This window comes from Lissotriton helveticus, chromosome 6 (assembly GCF_964261635.1).
Source record: "Lissotriton helveticus chromosome 6, aLisHel1.1, whole genome shotgun sequence".
Classification (NCBI taxonomy): domain Eukaryota; kingdom Metazoa; phylum Chordata; class Amphibia; order Caudata; family Salamandridae; genus Lissotriton; species Lissotriton helveticus.
This window is the reverse complement of record NC_136067.1, coordinates 613,180,682-613,202,586: the sequence shown is the minus strand read 5'-3', so window position 1 is coordinate 613,202,586 and position 21,905 is coordinate 613,180,682. Positions and strand designations below refer to the sequence as shown.

General features: G+C 46.8%; 1 protein-coding gene across 1 annotated transcript in view; it reads left to right on the top strand.

Annotated features, from left to right (window-relative positions):
- Nucleotides 1-21,905, top strand: part of TMEM30A (transmembrane protein 30A) — a 260,141-nt gene that overhangs the window by 160,463 nt on the left and 77,773 nt on the right. The window contains exon 4 of the mRNA XM_078648076.1: nt 11,040-11,127. Coding sequence (XP_078504202.1) covers nt 11,040-11,127 — 88 coding nt within the window. The remainder of the gene's footprint in view (nt 1-11,039; nt 11,128-21,905) is intronic.

Here is a 21,905-nt window from a genome sequence, read left to right as displayed (position 1 = left end):
GACAGCTGAAGATCGTGTCTCTCTTTCAAGACTTTATAAAAAGAAAGTGTCTTTCAGTACGCAGGTACAAGTCCTTACTGGGCATAATGTCATCTTGCATTTCCCTCGTGCCTCACTGAAGGTTAAGAATGCGCCCGTTGCAAGAACAGCTCGATCTACAATGGCGTCAAGCGGAGGGATCCTTCGAAGACTTAGTCCAAGTAACACCAGTCATGGTTCAAGCAGCGACATGGTGGGCACAAGAACAAAATGTCTCTCAAGGTCTTTCATTTCTTACAATACCAGCTTCATTGGCAGTGACTACAGATGCGTCCCTAGAAGGACGGGGAGCATTTATTCAAGACCTTCAAGTCCGCGGTCGTTGGAAGTTGCACGAGCAGCAATTATACATAAACTTGCTGGAGTTCAGGGCAATCCGCTTCGCATTACAAGCTTTCCTGCCAAGGATAAGAGTCTCGTCGGTGTTGATAAGAACGGACAACATGACTGCGATGCGCTACTTAAACAAGCAAGGAGGAACAAGATCTCTCCCTTTCTCAAGAAGCCCAGAGAATATTGGAATGGGTGCTACAGCAACGGATATCCTTGACAGCGGAACATCTCCCAGGGGATCAAAACATCAAGGCGGATACTCTCAGCAGGCTCACGTCATCCTGCCACGAGTGGGAACTGGACCAGGGGATCCTAAACAAAATTTTTCGAAGATGGGAAGACCAACAGTAGACCTCTTCGCCACAAGGGAGAACAAGAAATGCCGGTTCTTCGCAAGCTGGATTCCCCAGAGGGGGTCTCGGGGGAATGCGTTTTCGATGGCATGGCCCGGCGTATTTGCCTACGTTTTTCCTCCAATTCCTCTCCTACCGCAAGTGCTTGTGAAGATCAAGAAAGAACCGTGCAGGCTGATCTGATAGCCCCATGGTGGCCCATACAACACTGGTTCACAGAACTCCTGCTGCTGTCGGAGGCCCGTCCAGTTCGTCTCCAACCAATCCATCTCTTCTGACAATGTCCCAGGGACTAGTGGTCCATCCGGACCCGAAATCCTTGCGCTTAGTGGCCTTTCTCCTGAGCACTGTGAGTTTCAGCAACTAAATATCTCCTAAGAATGTAAAAACATCCTGTCTAAAGCTAGAGCGATGAAGTGGAAGAGGTTTTGTCTCTGGTGTCAGAAGTAAAATTCATCCCCTAACTGCAGCACCTCATGAAGTTATCCCATACATCTTACTTTTAGCCAAATCTGGATTGGCTCACGCTTCTATTAAGGTGCATTTAGCCGCAATATACACCTACAGAAGGTCTGTCTCAGGCCCATCCTTATGGTCGACAAGGATTATCAAACTATTTATGAAGGGATTGTTCAGAGTTTTTCCTCGAATAAAGCCTCCACCACCCCCACTTTGGCGTCTAAACACAGTACTGTCACAATTGATGAAGCAGCCGATACACAGAGCAGATATTAAATTCCTATCATGGAAGGTGGCGCTTCTCATCGCTCTAACGTCAGCGAGACGGGTAGGAGAACTACAGGCTCTCACGATTCAAGACCCTTTTTTGCAATTTAAAGATGACAGGATGATTCTTAGGACTAACCCAAAGTTTATTCCTAAAGTACCAACTGACTTTCATTTAAATGAACCATTAGTTTTAAAACCCTTCTTTCCTCAACCAGTAACAGCGGCGGAAAGAGTTTTGCATTCGCTGGATGTACAACGATGTCTCCAATTCTATTTGCAAGAGACTAAGAGCTTTCGCAAATCTTCACAGCTTTTCGTCGCTTACAGCGCACCCAGAAAAGGTTTCCCTTTATCAAAACGGGGGATTGCTAGGTGGATTTCTAGTGCGATTGTCTACTGTCACAAAGCTGCTGGAAAACCCCTGAACGCACAAGTTCGTGCTCATTCAACGAGAGCAGTGTCCACATCCACTGCGTTATTTGCAGGAGTGCCGATCCAGGACATCTGCAGGGCAGCAACCTGGACATCTACGCACACCTTCACTAGGCACTACTGCTTAGAAGCGGCTGCAGAAACAGATGTGGCAGTGGGAGAAGCGGTTCTGAGAAATATCATCCAATAACGGTGAGCCCTCTTTACATCCCTCCTTCCTTTTGTCTTGATTACAAAGGCACATTTTTATTACTCGCTGTGTATAATGTTATTCATACTGTCTTACATGATAATAGAATACAGAGAACAAATGTGCTTTGTTATATCACTGCTCGCTCTTCTGATTCCGGCATGTGAATCTATGAAAGCTCCAATACTGGAGTAAGAAAACACGTTACTTACCTGTAACTGTAGTTCTCCAGTATTGGAAGCTTTCATAGATTCACATGCAACCCACCCTCCTCCCCTGAGAGGCTCACCTTGGATTCAGCACGGAAAGTGTTTTATGCACAAGTGCGCGAAAATCTGAGGAGCAAGAGGTTCTCTCAGGAGGGCTCTAGAGGGTGAGGAGCTCTGATTAGTTCAGGGAAAAGTTTGGTCCTTTTTACATAACAAGTGTTATGGGTTGCAAAAGGTAAATGGGCCTAGGCCTCTTTCAGTTTGCTATACTGCTAAGTTTGCTATACTGCTAAGCATTGCTTTTTTATATACCGGAGACTCCCGTCTCGACGACGGGGAATGATTCAGGCATGTGAATCTATGAAAGCTTCCAATACTGGAAAATAGCCTTAACAGTGGAATTGATGCCCATGCGCAAATTCACAGAAAGGAGGAGTCACCTTACCTCGTGATTGGAAAGACTTCTTCAAAGAAAAACAACTTGCAAACATCCAAACCAACTCTAGAGGGCAACCCATGAGAATCTACAGCTCTACCTACCAAGAACAGATACTTACAGTGTAAGTAACATAATCCTTCCCATTCTCAAGTGAATCTCAATATTTTAATAGTTCAGCTAATTAACAATATCTGTGTGCCAATTAGAGGTAGCTGCCGCTAGCAAGTGTTTTGCTCACAGTAACCCAAGTGATGTAACCTTTTTACTGCTGATATTTGTAATAGCTTTTGATATCTGATTTGGGCTGGTCAGTCAGGTGCAGCTTGGTTCCAGGGGCACAGTGAGCAGGGGACCCACTTCTGGGCATATCCTTGGCCGAATTGGGTGTTCTGTCCGGCACATAATAGGTGATGGTCCTGCGCTCACTGTGCCATTGCAACCAAGCTACTCTAGACTGAAGAGCTGGACTGTTTGTATAGGAGTACGGTCAAGACTGTTTTGCATATTGCTGGGTCCAAATGCTGGTGGCATGTTGGGCAAAAGAACACGGTGTTGGAATGCTACAGCAAACGATTGCCAGTGGTTAGACAAAATGTAAGCTTCCCCCATCCTGTTTTTTGTTGTGAAATATAGGTGATTTCATATAGACAAGAGTGAAGCTCAAGTTGTAGATGATGTCGCTTAGATCCCATAGGTGAAAAACATCCTTGTTAAACTGTTTTTCCCATCTTTAATTCCATGTTCTGTTTGGTTACCCAAGTCATCAGTCCATTCTTTCATCATCTACGCTGGGGCAGAGGAATAATGGGAGAGCCATACCAGCTAGTAGCTGCACGGCAGGTGGGCACTAGGTGGCCCTCTGGGGGGGTCAGGCCCTAGCCATGCTCTGGGCTTTCAGGCACGCTCCCTCTCGCCATATTGGTCATTGCTTCAGAGGCACATCCCTCCCACTTTTCAGCCACTTCAGATACAGGGCTCCTACCTCTCCGGGCTGGGCCTAGCCGATACCTTGCCCCAATCCTGAAATGTTTATGCAATCCATGCAGCGGGAGGAAGGTGGCTAATCATGCCATTGAACCTTTGCTTCCCTGTGCCCATTAACCTACACTATGCTGCACCACAAGCTCGCCTGGGAGAATTCTGTGACTCCACTCTAGCACAAGGTTTCAGCAGTGGATATGGACATGGAGACCACCCCACTGGCAGCTGCTGAAGGATCATCGCTGGTGTCACTTTCTTATAAACTTACTTTCTTATGTTTGAATACTATAAAAGTAATAAAGACTGCTCCAAATGTGCCGTGCCCATGCAGAGTTTGTGTGCAAGATATTGATTTTGCAGTATCATTGAGGATGGATTTTAAAGAGGCCACTCTTCTTGCCTATAGGTCTGTTAGTGTGGCAACTCCTTATTCCAGGTGCGATACAGCTGCTTCTAGTACTGCACTGTATTAGGTCTTCATCGAGTGTAATATTTGTGATTGCAAACCTTTTAGTTGGTGCTGTGCTCCTTTTGCTGTTTTTGACGTGTGCTTCCGAGTGGATCTTGCTATCAAGTATGATACCCAGTGGTTTAGGATTGTGAACTGATTTGTTGCTTCGGCTAGGTTCAGTGCTTTTGAGTCATGGTGACCATTTAGTAATTTAACACATTCAGTCTGCAAAATATTGGTGTCTGTTCTGTGGGGCCCGGTGCTTTTCACGTGAAAGCTGTTGGCAGTACCTTTCGAACCAGGTTGTGAATGGGTCAGAAACATGGATTGAATTTACGAATGATAATTGCTGCTAAATGTTTATCAGCTGCCTCCTTAAATTTTAAGTTGGTGGGTGGTTACATGATGTTTGTCTGTGTAGCTATGCAAGGTGAAAAATTATTTGCATCACCTTTAACAATTCTTTTTTGTACACACTTCTGGAATAGGTACACATAGCGATCTTTCTGGGTTTGAAAGTATTGCTTGCATTGCATACAGTGAGGCAATGGTGCCAAATTGGACTTGGTTTTTGCATTGTTTCAAGTATCTGGCACATCTTTAAAAGTTAAGTGCCTCTAGAAAGACTGTTTAAATCCACATTCCTCTAGAGGAGAACTGAAAACTGTTTTACAGGTTTACTTCCACAGATTAAATGCTATTGCAAAAAATCTCCAATTGCTACAATCAAAAATCCTGCAAGAATAATTGACTTTGGATATCAAAGCTTAAGATGCAGGTTTTAACAAGGCAGTTCCAAGCCAGAAAACAATACACCCTCTGAGGGCAAGCTTACTATACATGTAATACATATGTCAGTAAAGCTAACCAATCTAGGCATCCTACTAGAGGCAATACTTCCCCAGTATGCATAAAGTGTCTTCTCATTGGTTGTTACTGATGGGCTCAAATCGCTTGCAATCATACCCCTTTAGTCTAATATTGAATGGCAAATAAAACCGGTTTTCAATATAAACAAACCTCTTATCTCTCGGTCTTAAAAAATGCATACTGACTTAACTGTCTTTCACAAAGTAGTGAATTTTCTGCTTCACCAGGTAGCTCCAGAAAACCTGTAGACGAAAAAACAAAGCTGTAAGGACCAGGATATATTAAAATTAATTTAGCAGATAAACCACTTCCACAATTTTAAAACGACATGAAGATTAGTCTCATTAATGCTGCTTGTTTGACTTAATAAAGGGCTTTATTGTATTCGTAATTGGATAAGAAACCTTATGTCCTGATTACTGCTGCCTGTCTGAACCCATGCCACCTGACTGATATGTTCGAGGGGACAGAGGTATTGGTCTGATGTTTACTCTTTAGCTACCTCCTGTTATGTGTGGCTGGTGTTATGTGGATCATCTTCCTCCCTCTTCTCTCTTCCACCTTTCAGTCTACCTTTCTTCTTCCTGCCTCCCTTGGTGCTTCTGGTCCCCTGCATCCCAGGTATGTGATTTTGATGGTTTAATGCCGTGTGCTCCGAGTATTCTATTTCTGGGGTGCTGAGACTTTATCCTTTCCTCTCATTTGTTTTCCTCTCCCGGACTGAGCTTTAGCCTTACGTCTGCACCCCTGTCTTTCTTTGACTTTATCTCTTTAGATGCCCTGGTGATTGGAAAAATTGATAGCCTGAATTCTCTCTAGTTTCTGTTTGACAGGCAAAAGATGTATTTTAGGTGAGCATGCATTGACTGCTTCTCACAGTAATCAGCAGTCAGGAGGGGGATAAGAACTCTTTTCTTCAGGCATGCACCATTAACCCCATCCTCGCTGCTAATCTGTTGCTTTATTCCTTCTTGTGCCCACTAAGCCTACGTGATATGGTTGATGACTTCCCGGAGGATGGATTCACCTTAATTGTTTTGGGGGAAGGAATAGGAGAGCTAGCCTGTGTTTCACCCCTATATTGTGCCACATTATTTACCATCCTGCCAGTTCCCCATCCTGTCTTCTCCGTAGCCTTGCTACATTCATTTTCACATCCTTTATTTTCCCTCTTTGTGCCCCTTCTTTTTTGGCAATCTTGGGTTGCTCCTCCATTGTTCTGTTTTTTTCCCATCTAGGTTGTTCCCCTCCGCACATTGTAGTAAAGTGCTTCCCAGAGTCGACTTTTATGCTAGGAGCACTGTGAAATGAGGATCTGCAATATCGTGTTATATATTCAGAGTCCCTAAAGTCTTTCTTAGGTGTTCCAGGGGTGGGGGGGTCCTGTAGGTATAAGCAGAGTCCTTATAAAACCTGTTTTATAGGCCCTGCTATTGGAGAAATTGACCAGTTCATGTTTCCATTGCAGATCCCCAACCCATAAGTTAAGAATGGAAAAATCCATAAAACTAAAATTAAAGAACTCCGTAGAATGGTAATGACAGAATCAACAATATGGTCAGAGATAAATGGATTAGCCTGGTTGCTTTGAAGAAGTGATCCCATTGGTTAGGAAGCCTTTCTGGGAGGAGAGGCTGCTGGGCATAGGAATGCAAGAGCCAGGGGGAGGGATAGTAAATAATGCTCTTCAAGGGAAGGAGCAGACCAGCTAGAAAAAACAGTTTTCATTTCCAACTCTCCTATTTGAACCCAAGCATATGCTAGCCTTAAGGAAGGAATGAGCAGATGAAAGGGGGGGAGACTATGGAGATTAGCCATCCTGGGGGTGTGTTTAGCCAGCACCTCTCTCCCTGCTGAAAAGTCTAACATATTGCATTTAGGAGGAAATGTGTTTTCTGGGATAGTATTGTTCCACACTTTGGAGGAAGTGGTCATGCTCGGGGTGTTGCTCTGCACCTCATTGGACAGAAGTGCCCTCCTGCTTGGTCCCAGAGAACACTAAATAAGTGTCTGAGAGTGGCAGTGCCTCTCAGATCTGCTTTTTGAAACCTAAGAGAACAAGAAGGGTCCACGCTCAGGAGTTTGATGTGCACTAACCAGCCCCTGCACTCTGAAGCAAAATGCCTGTGGTATTAAATGCATTTTATGTAATGTGAGGTCTTTGGCTAGGCATCCTTTTGAAATCTGGGATATGATTTCATCACATTCCCCAGATATTTGCTTTCTTACTGAAACCTGGTTAAATGCCACCAACTATCCACTTATTGAAGTGGCCATTCCAGATAAGTATACTTTTCTACATCTGGATAGGGAGGGAAAGACAGGCGGGGGATAGCAATAGCCTTTAAGAATCATCTTTCTATAAATTGGATCACCACACTAAGAAATGAAAGCATGGAGCTAGGAATTTTTAAGATCACAACCTCACCCACAGATAGCTGGAATGGTGCACTATTATATCGACCTTCGGGCTCGAAGACAGATTTTGTTGACAAACTTACAGAATTTATTGCTATGCATGTACTTGTTGCCAACAAATTCCTCCTATTGGGGGATTTTAACTTCCATGGTGAAAATTCAAATTGCTTGGAGGTGAATAAACTCATATCCACCCTTGACCTGCTGGGGTTGTCCCAAAGAGTGACTGGTCCTACCCAATCGGCGGGACATACGCTAGACCTTATCTTCTCCAATATTGACCATCTGACCTGCAACCCCCCAGAGCCTCTTACATGGTCTGTCCATGCTCAGGTCGGCTTTACCATCAAACTGCCCTGTCCCAAGATCACCACATAAAATACGGGCAAGAATCAAATCATGCGGAGACCTTCGCGCAATCTCTCAGTTGAAGCTTTCGAGGAGGTATTCCAATCAGAAGTGGGCAAAAAGGATAGGGATAATGAGCTACATTGGAGGGTTTTAACAAGGCGTTCGAAACCGCATTGGATGTAGTGATCCCTAATAAAAAGATGTTCCAGTTACAAAACCGTCCATCGGCCCCCTGGTACACTAGTGAACTTAGGACTGAAAAATCCAAATGCAAAAGACTGGAGAGAGTCTGGCGCACTAGTAAAGCAATATTTGATAGGACGCATTTCAAACAAGCCTTGACCACCTACCACTTCAACTTAAAAATGGCTAGACGCCAATTCATTCTCAACCAAATTGAAGGTGCTGCCAATGCCCCCAAAGCCCTTTTTAACATTGTAAAGGATTTTGTGTTCCCTGATGCTTGCAGGCAATCCCCTGTAGAAACTCAAGACTTTTGTGATCAGCTTGCTAGCTATTTTCAAGAAACAATTATTAGGATATATGAGAACTTTCCAGAGAAAATCGCCCATGCACCGGATAGCCCGAGCAGGCATGGAGATCTGGATATAAGGATTGTACACACCTTGGGCTGTTTTGACCCAATTACCCTAGAGGGTGTCTCAAAAGCACTGGCCTCACCAACAGATCTCTGTCCACCTAAGATTATGGCTCTTCTAGCCACCAGTTGTGCGCTAGCTATTCTCCAACTGCACAATTCCTCCATTTTATCCGGGGTTATTCCTTGTATTTGGAATGAATCTTTTGTGCGTTCTATCCTGAAGAAACTCTCGGCTGATCCACGAGATCTTGGCAATTACCGCCCGATCTCCCTCCTACCTTTACTGGCTAAGGTGTTGGAGAGCATGATTAATAAGCAACGGAGTCAATATCTGGAGCAAAACGAAATTTTAGACCCCTCACAATCAGGATTCTGACAGGGTTTTAGCACAGAAACCGCCATACTAGCAGTCACTGACTCGCTTAGATTAGAAACAGATAAAGGTGGATCGGCAATACTGCTGCTACTAGATCTCTCCGCAGCATTTGACAACATCTCACATAAAGTGCTAGCGGAGAGACTGGCTACCTGTGGAATCCAGGGAACAGCCCTAAAATGGTTACGAAACTTCATGTCCGGCAGAACACAAACAGTCATGCTTGGCTCTCATCTTTCAAACCCAATCAGCTTGGACAGAGGAGTCCCTCAGGGCTCCTGCCTAAGCCCTACCTTGTTTAACATTTATATGTCTCCTCTGGCAGGGATTGCAGAACAACAGGGCTTTGAGATCATCTCTTATGCAGATGATACTCCGCTCATGTTCCAGATCGGCAAGGATACAGTAGCTGAAAAAGCACGGTTGGCCAAAGGTATGCTTGTAATCTCCAACTGGATGACGCAGAACTGTCTCCAGCTGAATCCTGGCAAGACCGAGATAATGCTAATGGGCAAAGCCACAGCTAGCTGGTCGTATGACTGGTGGCCGGCCCAATTGGGAGCTGCTCCAGTCCCGACACAATGTGTTAAAAACCTAGGGCTGAAACTAGATCAGCCTTTATCTATGAAAGACCACATTGCCGCAACTACTAGCTCATGCTACTATAGCCTGCGTCTGTTGCGCAAAATCCTCCCCTTTATGCCGACAACCCATCGAAAAACCCTGGTCCAGGCTCATTAGTCGACTGGACTATGGCAATGCTCTGTTGGCAGGGGTTGGAGAGACTCTGCTGAACAAGCTGCAGGTGATTCAAAACACTGCAGCTAGAATGGTATTGAATCACCCAACGGGGACCGCATCGGTTCCATTACTGCGCGAACTCCACTGGCTACCAGTGAGGAAAAGATCATACTTTAAGATCTGCTGTCTTACTTATACAGCACTTAAAGGAAGAGGCCCCAAATACCTCCAAAAGAGAATTAACAAATACGTAACTCATAGAAACCTCAGGTTGGAGTCGCAAGATCTCCTACAAATTCCACACATAAGGCTGTGCCGCTCCGGAGGAAAATCCTTCTCGTACCTAGCGCCAAGGTACTGGAATGAGTTACCAGATTTCCTTTGGAAAATGGGCATCTACAGCACTTTCAGGAAACAGCTTAAAGCCTTTCTATTCTAGTTTCATCTGCTCCCTTTCAGTCGCAGGAATTTTGCTAGTCAGCGCCGAGATGCCCCCGGGTGAGTCGAGCGCTATACAAAAAACAGATAACATAACAAGATTGCACCTCTTGCACCATCTAAAACTACAGCCCTGTGGATCAAACCTGCTTCAAAAGGACTAAAGAGTGGACTCACTGCAAGCTACAGGTTAATAGAGCTCACCTGGGCCATCACCACAACGAATCCTCTGCCTGGAGTACTACCAGTGAATTTGTAAGGGTTTTGTCCAAGTGGATTTTTGGAACTAAAGTCCAAAACTTTCAAGGACCCTCTTTGAGATTCCAGACCCTTAGATTGTATTTTAAACACTTTAGACCCGCAAGAGAAACTTCAGAAAGGAGTTCCTAATGCAATTAGGCCTGCTGGAGGAGGCTGCAAGATCATGCTGAGTTTCCTTTAGAACAGTTACTAAGTATGAATTTTTCCCTGTCCGAGGCAACCAAGTGTCCAAAAGTGGTACTGTTGGTTTCTAAGCACTAGAAAGTGTCTGTTCTTTAAGAATGCATATCTTTGGTTCCCTATCAGTGGATTTTGTATTGTTTTGGTGTCATTTTAAGGATAAAAATATTTTCTATTTTTATAAATTGGTGTCGTATTTTTATTGTGTTATGTCTTAATTATTTACTGAATTGGTATTTTTTAAAATGCTTTACAAACCTGTCTTTGAAGTTAAACCTGCCTGCAGGCAGCAAAGCTACCAAGGGTTCAGCATGGGCATAATTTTCTAAGACCTGCTCTGGGCCCTATTGTGTGTTAGTAGTATTATTGCCAGTGGTAAATGCATATCTGCCACTACTAATAATACACTTTCCAACTCAGTTATTTAGTTCTTGTTTTTGCAGGAATGGAGATATTTCATTGTCATAGTGTGATGTTTCATTACAGGTCTTGAATCCATCTTTCGATCAGAATGCATCACTTTGTAACATAAACTATTGATAACTTGTGAAACATAGAGGGAAACGGTTTATTTGTTGTAATTATCATTCTTTCTCGCTCTTCTCCACTGACTTTGTTGCATTGTTTTTGTTACTTCCTGAAAATAGAGCCCAAGTAAGGAATGTGAACCTTACAGAACCAATAATAACTTGCCTATTGCACCATGTGGAGCAATTGCCAACAGTATGTTTAACGGTAAGATATTTTTAAAATAAATTAGTTACTTGCTATCTGGTAGGTTTTTTACAAACTGAGTGATCACTGAGCTGATATCCTATTTTTTAAATGACAAGTTGACAGTTACCAAACATAGCCCTCTTTTCTCATATGTTGATGCGTTTTGACTTTGGGAAGATGGTGAAATGTTAGCTTTACCCTTACATATAATTTATTATCCCTTTCTTATTGCATTGGAAATATACTATGACTTTTGTGTTTATGTTAATAAGAATCGCAAACTGTTTTAGATCATTTTGGTCATATTTGTTTAGTTGCATTTGTGTTAAATTTCTGTGCGCGCCTCATTTAGAAATGCAGAACGGAGCATGCATCCAACCATCTAACTGTTCATTGAAACAAAGTCTTGAGTGGTAGCAAAAAACTCTTTGAAAGAAATGGTGGGGAAGGAGATAGAACAAGGAGAAAACACAAGTTTTCTCTTGCAGGATTTAATTTGCTATTTATAGTCAATAAAATATATGCATCCTTGTGTGGGATCTCTAGCACTTTTATAGTAGATAGAATTATTATTTCAAAATAGATTTAATTAAGGAAACCTGTCTCCGACATATGTCAATAAATGGATGTGGTTGTACACTATATAATATATTGGCTGAAGAATAAACGTTCACTGCTCCCACAAAAAAAGGTTACAGTGGTGCTTATTGGCATTGCATCCTACATAAAGGAAGTCGGACATTTGATGAGGATTACAGAGGCTTCACTGTCCCAATATGCACATCATTGCCAAGTAATTTACTTTTTCACTCTATAGGCATATTTATCTTTAAAAAAATTATGCCAGAGTAGATTCCAAGTTTCTCAACATATGGCCATTAGCCAAATAATTCACTATTATCTCTTAACAGAGAGGTGGTTTGCTTTTTTTTTAATGTGAGTCTCTCTTGAACTGCCTTTACAGGAATAATGATTAGCTGTTCTAAGAAAGCATCACTGTTTGTGGAGAACTGAAATTAACGCAACAGGCAAGAGAAATGTAGCATATTGGTGATGCACCAAATGTTCTCCAAGTATATGGAGAGATTGCTTATGTTGCATAGTAGTAGTAGTAGTAATACTTTATTCAGTACCCATGCACCATCAAAGTATGTATAATAAATATGTAACATTAAAAATACAGTTTAAAACGACAGGTAGTTTATTCATACTATAAAACCAATACTACTTCAAATCCATTCCTATTTACAAGTGGTGCAAATATGGTCTTGAGTAGGTCTAGGCGGTAAATTCCGTTCCGCTTGCTGAATTTGGTTAATTTCATGTTCCACCGAGAACACGGAATTGCCCAAAAATATGCTGCTGTGCTGAATATTTTGCGTGTTCACGCTTTCAAAATGCGTGTTCTCAAGATATTTCTCCCCGAGCATGCAAACAGCGTTCGCGAACAGAAAAAAAGCATCGCGAACGGGCGGAACAAGCAATTCCGTGGGTTAGTGGAACTTTTGCGTGCTCGCGTAGATTTTTTATCGTTTTGCGGAGCTTTGCGTCGCGCCCACCCCTAGACTTGAGCTATATACAAGCAAGCAAAAAAAAACATTTTTATCAGAAATCTCATAGGAATTTAAAAATTGAAAATATGTATAAATTAAAATTAATTGATCTTCAAGATGCATCTCGTTTGCTAGGTGACTCTTACTACAATTTTGTTACGCTTAACCAAACCGCCTGTAAAAAGTTACTAACTAGAATTACAGGGGAGGTATCACTCTTTTAAATTCTATACGCCACTAGATATATGGTCAAACCCAAGTACAGACATAATCAATTAATCCTTTGTAAAGCGTACTACATACCTGCGAGGGTCTCAAGGCGCTGGGGGAGGCGCTACTGATCGAACAGCCAGGTCTCCCACCGGTGGTTGTTCTTCGGATGCACGGGACGGTGGCGAGTGAGAGGTCGGCGGAGCGTAGCTGGCGGTTGGGGATGTAGAAGGAGAGCCGTCTGTTTAGGTAGGCTGGGCCAGACATGTGGAGTGCCTTGTGTGCGTGGGTGAGGATCTTGAAGGATATCCTCTTGTTGATGGGGAGCCAGTGCAGGTTTCTCAGGTGGTGGGGGTGATGTGGCCGTGGCGTGGTACGACTGCTGCTCTTCATGCAGTCGGCGACGGCCTTCATTCCTTCGTGGAGGTTGGCTTTGGCTGTGATGGGGTCCTTGGTGAGGGAGAGGATCAGCTTAGTGTCGTCGGCGTAGGAGATAATGTTGAGGTTGTGCTGTCGGGCTACGTGTGCGAGCGGGGCCATGTAAATGTTGAACAGCTTCGGGCTAAGGGAGGATCCCTGGGGTATGCCGCAGATGATCTTGGAGGCTTCGGAACGGAATGGGGGAGGCGGACGCTCTGGGTTCTGCCAGAGAGGAAGGAGGTGGTCCAATCCAGGGACTTGTCGCGGATACCTGCGGCATGGAGGCATGCGCGTAGTTTGCGGTGGCAGACTGTGTCAAAGGCGGCAGAGAGGTCTAGGAGGATGAGTGCTGCGGTCTCGCCGTTGTTCAGCAGGGTCCTGATGTCGTCTGTGGCGGCGATGAGGGCAGTCTCGGTGCTGTGGTTGCTGCGGAACCCTGACTGGGAAGGGTCTAGGATTCTGTTTTCTACGAGGTATCGGGTTAGCTGTCTGACGGTTTTCTCGATGACCTTGCCCGGGAAGGGGAGCAGAGAGATGGGCTGGAAGTTCTTGACGTCTCTTGGGTCTGCCTTAGGTTTTTTGAGTAGGGCGTTGATCTCTGCGTGTTTCCAGATCTCTGGGAAGGTTGCGGTCTCGAGGGAGAGATTGATGGCGTTGCACAGGTGGGGTGCGATGGTGCTACTTCCTTTATTGAAGACGTGGTGCGGGAATAGGTCAGACGGAGAGCTGGAGTGGATTGAGTGCATGGTCTTGATGGTGTCATCGATGCTCACGCTGGCCCAGGCTAGCAGGGGGTCGTGGTCGTTGGTGTACGGAGGGTCTGTTGTGTTGCTGTCTGTTGGGGCTGTCTGGGTGTTGAAGCTGTCGTGGGTGTCTTCTATCTTGCGGTGGAAGAAGGTGGCGAGGGAGTCACACAGGGCTTGCGACGACGGGATGTTGTTGGGGTTGGAGCTGGGGTTGGAGAGTTCCTTCATGATGTTGAAGAGCTCCTTGCTATTGTGTGCGTTGTTGTCGAGGCGGTCTTTGAAGAAGGTCCTCTTGGCCGTCCTGATGAGGTGTTGGTGGTTGCGGATGGCGTCCTTGTGTGCTGCGTGGCTAGTGTCAAATGATTGGGCACTAGCTGGTGTCCCAGTCTCCAGATCTAAGCACTTAACCTGCCTTGTCTTTAGAATAGCAAAACAGACATGCAAAGTAGGGATCTGCTAGAAGAGCAAACATTGATAAACAAGTTGTTGACGTGTGTTCTCTATTTGGGAAATGCTGATTTTCGTACTATGTGGCCAGAATTTGTGTTCAGTTTACCTGAATCTCATTCCAAAAAGCGAATGTGCCCTGAAACTGCAGAAGGCGCCGGGTCCTGATGAGCTTAATGTCATTTTCTATCGTAAGTTCGCGCCCGAACTGACACCCCAACTGGTGCTCTTGTTTAACGAAATAGCGAATGCCCAGAGGGTAACAGAAACTGTGGGGCTGGTTACAGTCCTTCCCAAACCGGGAAAAGATCCTAAAGCATGCGCTTCTTATAGGCCAATAGCCCTCCTGAACTTAGTTGCCAAATTGTAATCCTCCCAGCACTGATCGACCCAGATCAATCGGTATTTAATATGGGTCGGCAGACCCATGATCTTCTTCGATTAGTGCACATATTTGAAAAAGCACAGAAGAAAAACATCCCCGCGGCCCTCCTCTCGCTGGACGGAGAGAAGGCCTTTGATTGGGTAGATTGGGCCTTTCTGGCGCGAACTCTGAAATGCTTTGGGTTCAACGACTCGTTCAGCGGCATGGTTCAGACCAATTATCGCTCCCCCGCTATGAGAGTCCTCGTCAATGGGGCGGCATCTGACGCCTTCACACTTGCGTGGGGGACAAGGTAGGGATGCCCTCTGTCCCCCATGCTGTTTGCTTTCTGCATCGAAACCCTAGCAGTGAGGATGAAGGCGAACCAGAATGTTCGAGGCATGTGGGCTGCTAAATTCATATCTATTGCATAGATCGCCGCCTAGTGTTGGGTCCGGATGATTGCACATTGTTGTCCTGGAAGAGTCTTCGAAGTATCACGAGATAGGTGGCTCCTCCTCTGGACTACAGTGCGCATGGGCATCGACTCCATCCCCAGATTGTTTTTTTCCGCCATTGGGTTCGGATGGGATTTCGACGTCTCCTGTCGGAATCGATAAAAAACAGTTCTCTGAAGGCCAAAAGGCTTTCTAACCTCGTCGGTATTGTTGGCATTCGGTTCTCGTGTATACTCCAACTCTTCGAGCCGGTTTTCTGGGGAGTCGTGTGACTCTTCAGTCATCGAGGCCCTTTGACGCCGCAAGACCCCGACGAAACTACAATGGAACGAAGTCCGTTCAAAAAGTGTCCCGTGTGCGGTTCGAAGTACCCACACATCGACGTGCATCCTGTATGCAACAAGTGCCTGTCGCCGGACCACAACGAGGCCGACTGTATGGCCTGTTCGAAGTTCAGGTCGAAGAAGACGCTCAAGATTCGGCGCGTGGCGCGCCTTGAGGCCCAGCGATCAGCACCGGTGGACATCTTCAACGACCCCGAAGCAGACGAGCAAGAGCTTCAGCTTCAGATATCCCCTCCATCGGCGGAGGTCGAGCCCGACTACGGAGAGGCCGTGGAGGGCCTGGACCTAGACGAATACGTCGAGGAGGTAGGGGACGGCGAGGAAGTTTATGGGGCCGCGGAAGATAGCTCGGAGGAAGAGCTATGCCCCGTCCGTACCATAACTAAGGCTCAGGTCACGGGATCGCCACTCGGCCTTACCCACGACCCTCCACCTAAGTCCTCGGCCCCGCCTTCTGGCCCGGCTACAGACATTTCAGCGGAGCCTCCGTTACAGAAAACGAAACCGAAACCATCGGCTTCGACTTCTTCTAAGATGGCCGACACACCATCGAAACCGAAGACGGCAGAGATGGCTTCAAAACAGTCGTCTTCGGAGGCTTCCAAGCCTAAAAAGGCAGTCGACAACGAAAAGGCACCCAAAGGGGCCAAGGAGGCCGGCTCCAAGAAAGTCGTCGAGCATGTGTCGAGTAAGGTGGTGGAGTCGACGTCGAAGAAGACTGTCGAGAAACCTTCACCCAAGACTGCCGTGCCGCACTCTGAAACCACGACGCAAAGGGGGAAAACTGCCGATCCGAAGCCGGCGGCGTCGACGCCTAAGGCCAAGACAGGGGAACGGACCCTTGCAGAGGATAACGGGACAAGGCGTCGGAACCGACAAAGTCCTCGGTACCAACGGCGGCTGTCCCGCTGAAGAAGACTTCAACGCCAATCCTCTATACTCTGCCGCCGAAGGTAGCGCCGAAGGCTTTCGCACCTCGTACGGTGCCCGATGACTCGGAGGGGCTGCGGCAGACTCCGCGTACTGGAAGCTCTGCTCAACCACTTGCGCAGGACGACGATTCGGAGCATTTTATCGACGCCGACACGGGCAAATTACTGCTCTACAAGAGGAAAATTACATCCCAGCCGGTGGACTCCTATGTAATCCCTCTAAAAAAGAAAAGGCCTGCACCAGATACTCCAGAGCTTGTGGAACCCATTCCTCAACAGCCTAGGAGGAGTCCGACGCCTTCACCCACCTACTCAGATGGGGATGGGAATGAACAGGATGATGAGTATACCTTCCCTGCCAATAATGACCCTGATGAACAGCAGGACTCGTGGATAGACACTGGTGACCAGGGTGACCAACAGGTGGTTAGTGACCCACAGCTTTATGGAATAAAAACTTCTCCTACTGAAGACTCGGCGGCATTTAATGCCTTAATTGAACGGGCGGCTGCAAATCACAAGGTGGAGATGCATGCCGACCCTGTGGAGGTTGACTTTTTGTTTGATACATTCTCTGCATCGGAAAAGACTGTCAAAACACTGCCAATGCTTAAAGGGGTTCTCAAACATGCCAATGACATTTTCAAGGAACCCACCAGGGCACGGGTGGTCAACCCACATATAGAGAAGAAATACAGACCGGCACCTGGGGACCCTGCTTATATACGAGGCCAGTTGCCTCTGGACTTTTTGGTCGTCTCCAATGCCCGCAAGAGGGCGCATTCACAGACAACGGGTGAAGCTCCTCCCCCGGACAAAGAGTCGAAAGTGCTGGAGGCAGGGGGCAAAAGGGTGGCGGCACAGGCTGCAAACATATGGCGCATATCCAATACACAAGCCCTGTTGGCTAGATATGATAGGGCGCATTATGACACCTTGGAACAGCTTTTGCAACACCTTCCAGACAAGTTCAAGGAAGGAGCTGAAATGTTGATCCAAGAGGGCAAGCTCATTTCTAATGCTGCGATTAAATGTGCGCTTGACGTTGCAGATACAGCAGCAAGGGCGGTGAACACTAGTGTTATGTTGAGGCGTCAAGCTTGGCTCCGCATCTCGGGGTTCAAGCCCGAGATCCAAACAACTATCCTCAACCAACCCGTCAATCCAGACAGACTGTTTGGCCCGGAGGTTGACACCACCCTTGAGAAAATTAAAAAAGACACTGAGACGGCTAAGTCCATGGGTGCACTTGGCACAGCAGACAAGTTTCCATAGAGGAGGCGCCCAGGCCTCTTACCCCAAACAGAATAGAGGTGGTTACAGAGGAAACAGCGCCAAGGGCAGAGGCAGAGGCAACAATACTTCCCGTTCCTCTGCTGCCACCAAACAGTGACTCCCTGTCAGTGCCCCCCGACCATCCATCCCCTGTCGGGGGAAGACTCCAACAGTTCCTGCCAGTCTGGAAAAACATCACCACAGACAGGTGGGTAAGGAAGCTTATCCAGTTCGGGTATTGTTTGGCGTTAACGTCCACTCCCCCCAACATACCCCCAAGACAACGTCCTATGTCAGCAGAGCACTTGCACTTGTTGCAGCAGGAGGTTCTCGTAATGCTGCAAAAAGGAGCAATAGAGCTCGTGCCAGTGGAGGAGGAAGGCACAGGGGTTTATTCCCTGTACTTCTTAATACCAAAGAAGGACGGCTCACTCAGACCCATTCTGGACCTGCGCCCCCTCAATCTATACATACTCTCGGAACATTTTCACATGTTAACGCTACAACAGGTTCTTCCACTTTTAAACCAGGGAGACTTCCTCGCAACCTTGGACCTCAAGGATGCTTATTTTCACATACCACTCCACCCGTCCCACAGAAAGTACCTCAGGTTTACCATACAGAACAGGCATTACCAGTTCAAGGTCCTACCCTTTGGAGTGACCACTGCCCCCAGGGTGTTCACGAAGTGTCTGGCGACCGTGGCCGCGCACCTCAGGAGACAGAACATACATGTCTACCCTTACCTGGACGACTGGCTCGTTCAAGCCAAGTCGGAACAACAGTGCGCCGCAGACATGTCCCACACTATTCACCTCCTTCACAGTCTGGGGTTCTCCTTAAACTATCCAAAGTCGCACCTCCAACCTGCCCACGTGCGGCAGTATCTGGGCGCGACCATCAATACTCTGGCTGCCACAGCACAGCCAAACCTGGCGAGGATCGACAACATCCAGTCGCTAATCCAGAGGTTCAGACCCCAACACTCACTCCCAGCGAGAGTGTTCATGCAGTTGATAGGCATGATGGCCTCCTGCATCTTCATAGTCCCGCACGCGAGACTGCATATGCGTCCGCTCCAGGAATGTCTAGCACATCAGTGGACTCAGGCTCATGGACAGTTGAAAGACCTAGTGTTGGTAACCGGTCGGGCATACAACTCTCTGCATTGGTGGACTCCACACAACCTTTGCAAGGGCCGACCGTTCCAAGAGCCTGTACCACAGATCATCCTCACGACGGACGCCTCTCTCCAGGGTTGGGGGGCTCATGTGCTCCACTACACGGTGCAGGGACTATGGACAACACAGCAAAGGAAGATGCACATCAACTGCCTGGAGTTGATGGCGATCTTTATGGCGTTAAAGTCCTTCAAAGTACATTTGTGCAACAAGGTCGTGCTGATCCGGACGGACAACATGACGGCCATGTACTACATCCAGAAGCAGGGGGGTACGCACTCTCCACAGCTGTCTCATCTGGCTCAGAGCATGTGGAAGTGGGCCATTCAGAGGAACATCTTCCTCATGGCGGAACACCTTCCGGGCAAGGACAACCAGATGGCGGATCTGCTCAGCAGGTACAGCCATCGAATGCACGAGTGGGAGATACATCCATCTGTACTCCGCCCGTACTTCCAGCAGTGGGGTCATCCGGAGATAGACCTGTTTGCCACAAAGGAAAACGCAAAATGCCAAAGCTTTGCCGCCAGGTTCCCTCACCCACAGTCGCAAGGCAATGCGATATGGATGAAAGGGTCAGGCAGATTTGCGTACGCTTTTCCCCCAGCGCCTCTCATTCCGCTGGTGGCAAGAAAGCTAAAGCAACACTCGATGACGCTCATCCTGGTTGCTCCAACGTGGGCACGCCAACCATGGTACACAACATTTCTAGAACTCTCCGTGGTACCGCATCAAAGGCTGCACCTCACACCCAGGCTCTTGACGCAGAACCATGGCGACATTCAGCATCCAGACCCGCAACAGCTCAATCTGGCGATCTGGCTCCTGAAGTCCTAGAGTTTGGCTACCTTAATCTGCCTCCTGAATGTATGGACATCATCAGAGAGGCAAGAAAACCCACTACCCGAGCTTGCTATGCAGCGAAATGGAAGCGTTTTCTCATCTACTGTACAGAGCATGACATAAATCCGCTAGATGCATCCATTCCAAACATCATTTGCTACTTGTTACATCTTTACAAATGCAATCTAGCGTACGCTTCCATTCGAATACACTTGTCAGCCATAGCAGCTTATCTTCAGAACAGGCAGCGCCTCTCTGTTTTCATGGTGCCTGCCATTAAAGCTTTTCTAGAAGGGCTGAAGCGGGTCATTCCTCACAGGACCCCACCCGCTCCAATATGGAATCTCAACGTGGTCCTCACTAGGTTGATGGGTCCACCCTTTGAGCCTCTACATTCATGTGAGATTCAATTCCTGACATGGAAAGTGGCTTTCCTCATTGCCATCACGTCTCTCAGACGTGTTAGTGAGCTACAGGCGCTCACGATACAAGAGCCATTTATTCAGGTTCATTCCAACAGGGTGGTGCTCCGCACTAACCCCAAGTTCCTTCCAAAGGTGGTGTCACAATTTCACGTCAATCAGTCAATTGAACTGCCCGCATTCTTTCCAAATCCAGAGACGGTAGCGGAAAGAATGCTCCATACCTTGGACGTTAAAAGGGCGTTGATGTACTATATGGACAGAACACAACCATTTAGAAAAACACAACAACTATTCGTTGCCTTTTCAGCTCAGCACAAGGGCAACCCCATTTCCAAAGCGGGAATAGCCAGGTGGATCGTTCAATGTATTCAGATTTGCTATCAGAAAGCTAAACGCACTTTTACGATCCCACCCAGAGCACACTCCACACGCAAGTTAGGAGCCTCCATGGCATTCCTGGGAAACATTCCTTTAGAAGACATTTGCAGAGCAGCCACGTGGTCCACACCACGCACGTTTACCAAACAATACTGCGTAGACGTGCATTCCAAACAGCAGGCAGCTGTAGGACAAGTTGTTCTTAAGACTCTATTTCAGACTTCTGCAGCTGGCACAGGCGGCCGCCGTTAATGGAGGGACTGCTATATATTCTATGCAATAGATATGAATTTAGCAGCCCACATGCCTCGAACTGAATATGCTACTTACCAGTATGCATCTGTTCTTGGCATGTAGGGCTGCTAACATTCATATCGCCCACCCTCCTCCCCGGCGCCTGTAGCAGCTGCAGATTGCTTCTTGCATTCAATCATTAGCATGGACATCTTTAACACTGTCATACTCCATCTTTGCCGCAATGGCTAAAAACAATCCGGGGATGGAGTCGATGCCCATGCGCACTGTAGTCCAGGGGAGGAGCCACCTATCTCGTGATACTTCGAAGACTCTTCCAGGACAACCATGTGCAATCATCCGGACCCAACACTAGGCGGCGATCTATGCAATAGATATGAATGTTAGCAGCCCTACATGCCAAGAACAGATGCATACTGGTAAGTAGCATATTCAATCAACGGGGTAACCTTCGGCATGGACGCCCACAAGATCTCCCTCATCGCGGACAACGTGCTCCTTCCCATCACAGACCCACATACCTCGCTACCGGCAATCCTAGAAGAACTTAAACGCTTTGAACGATTGTCAGGTTTTAAGGTGAATAGAGCAAGGTCTTTATAGCTCAACCTCACCCTACCAGTAGAGGAGTGGGATCGTATACCAGCGACTTCCCCCATCTGTTGCACAAACAAAGACATTACATACCTAGGGGTTAAGCTCATTCCAAAAATCGTGGGGCTCTATAAGGCCAATTTCCCACCGTTGCTGAGATAAATTAAGGCAGACCTGAACCAGTGGAAATCGACCTATACTTCTTGGATAGGGAGAATTAATGCGGTGAAAATGAACATCCTCCCTAGACTTCTATATCTATTTCAAGGCCTCCTGATACCAGTGGACAGGGATCTTTTCACTGACCTAAAAAAGGTGGTCACCGGTTTCATTTGGCAGGGGCAACGAGCCTGACTCTCGCACAGAGTCCT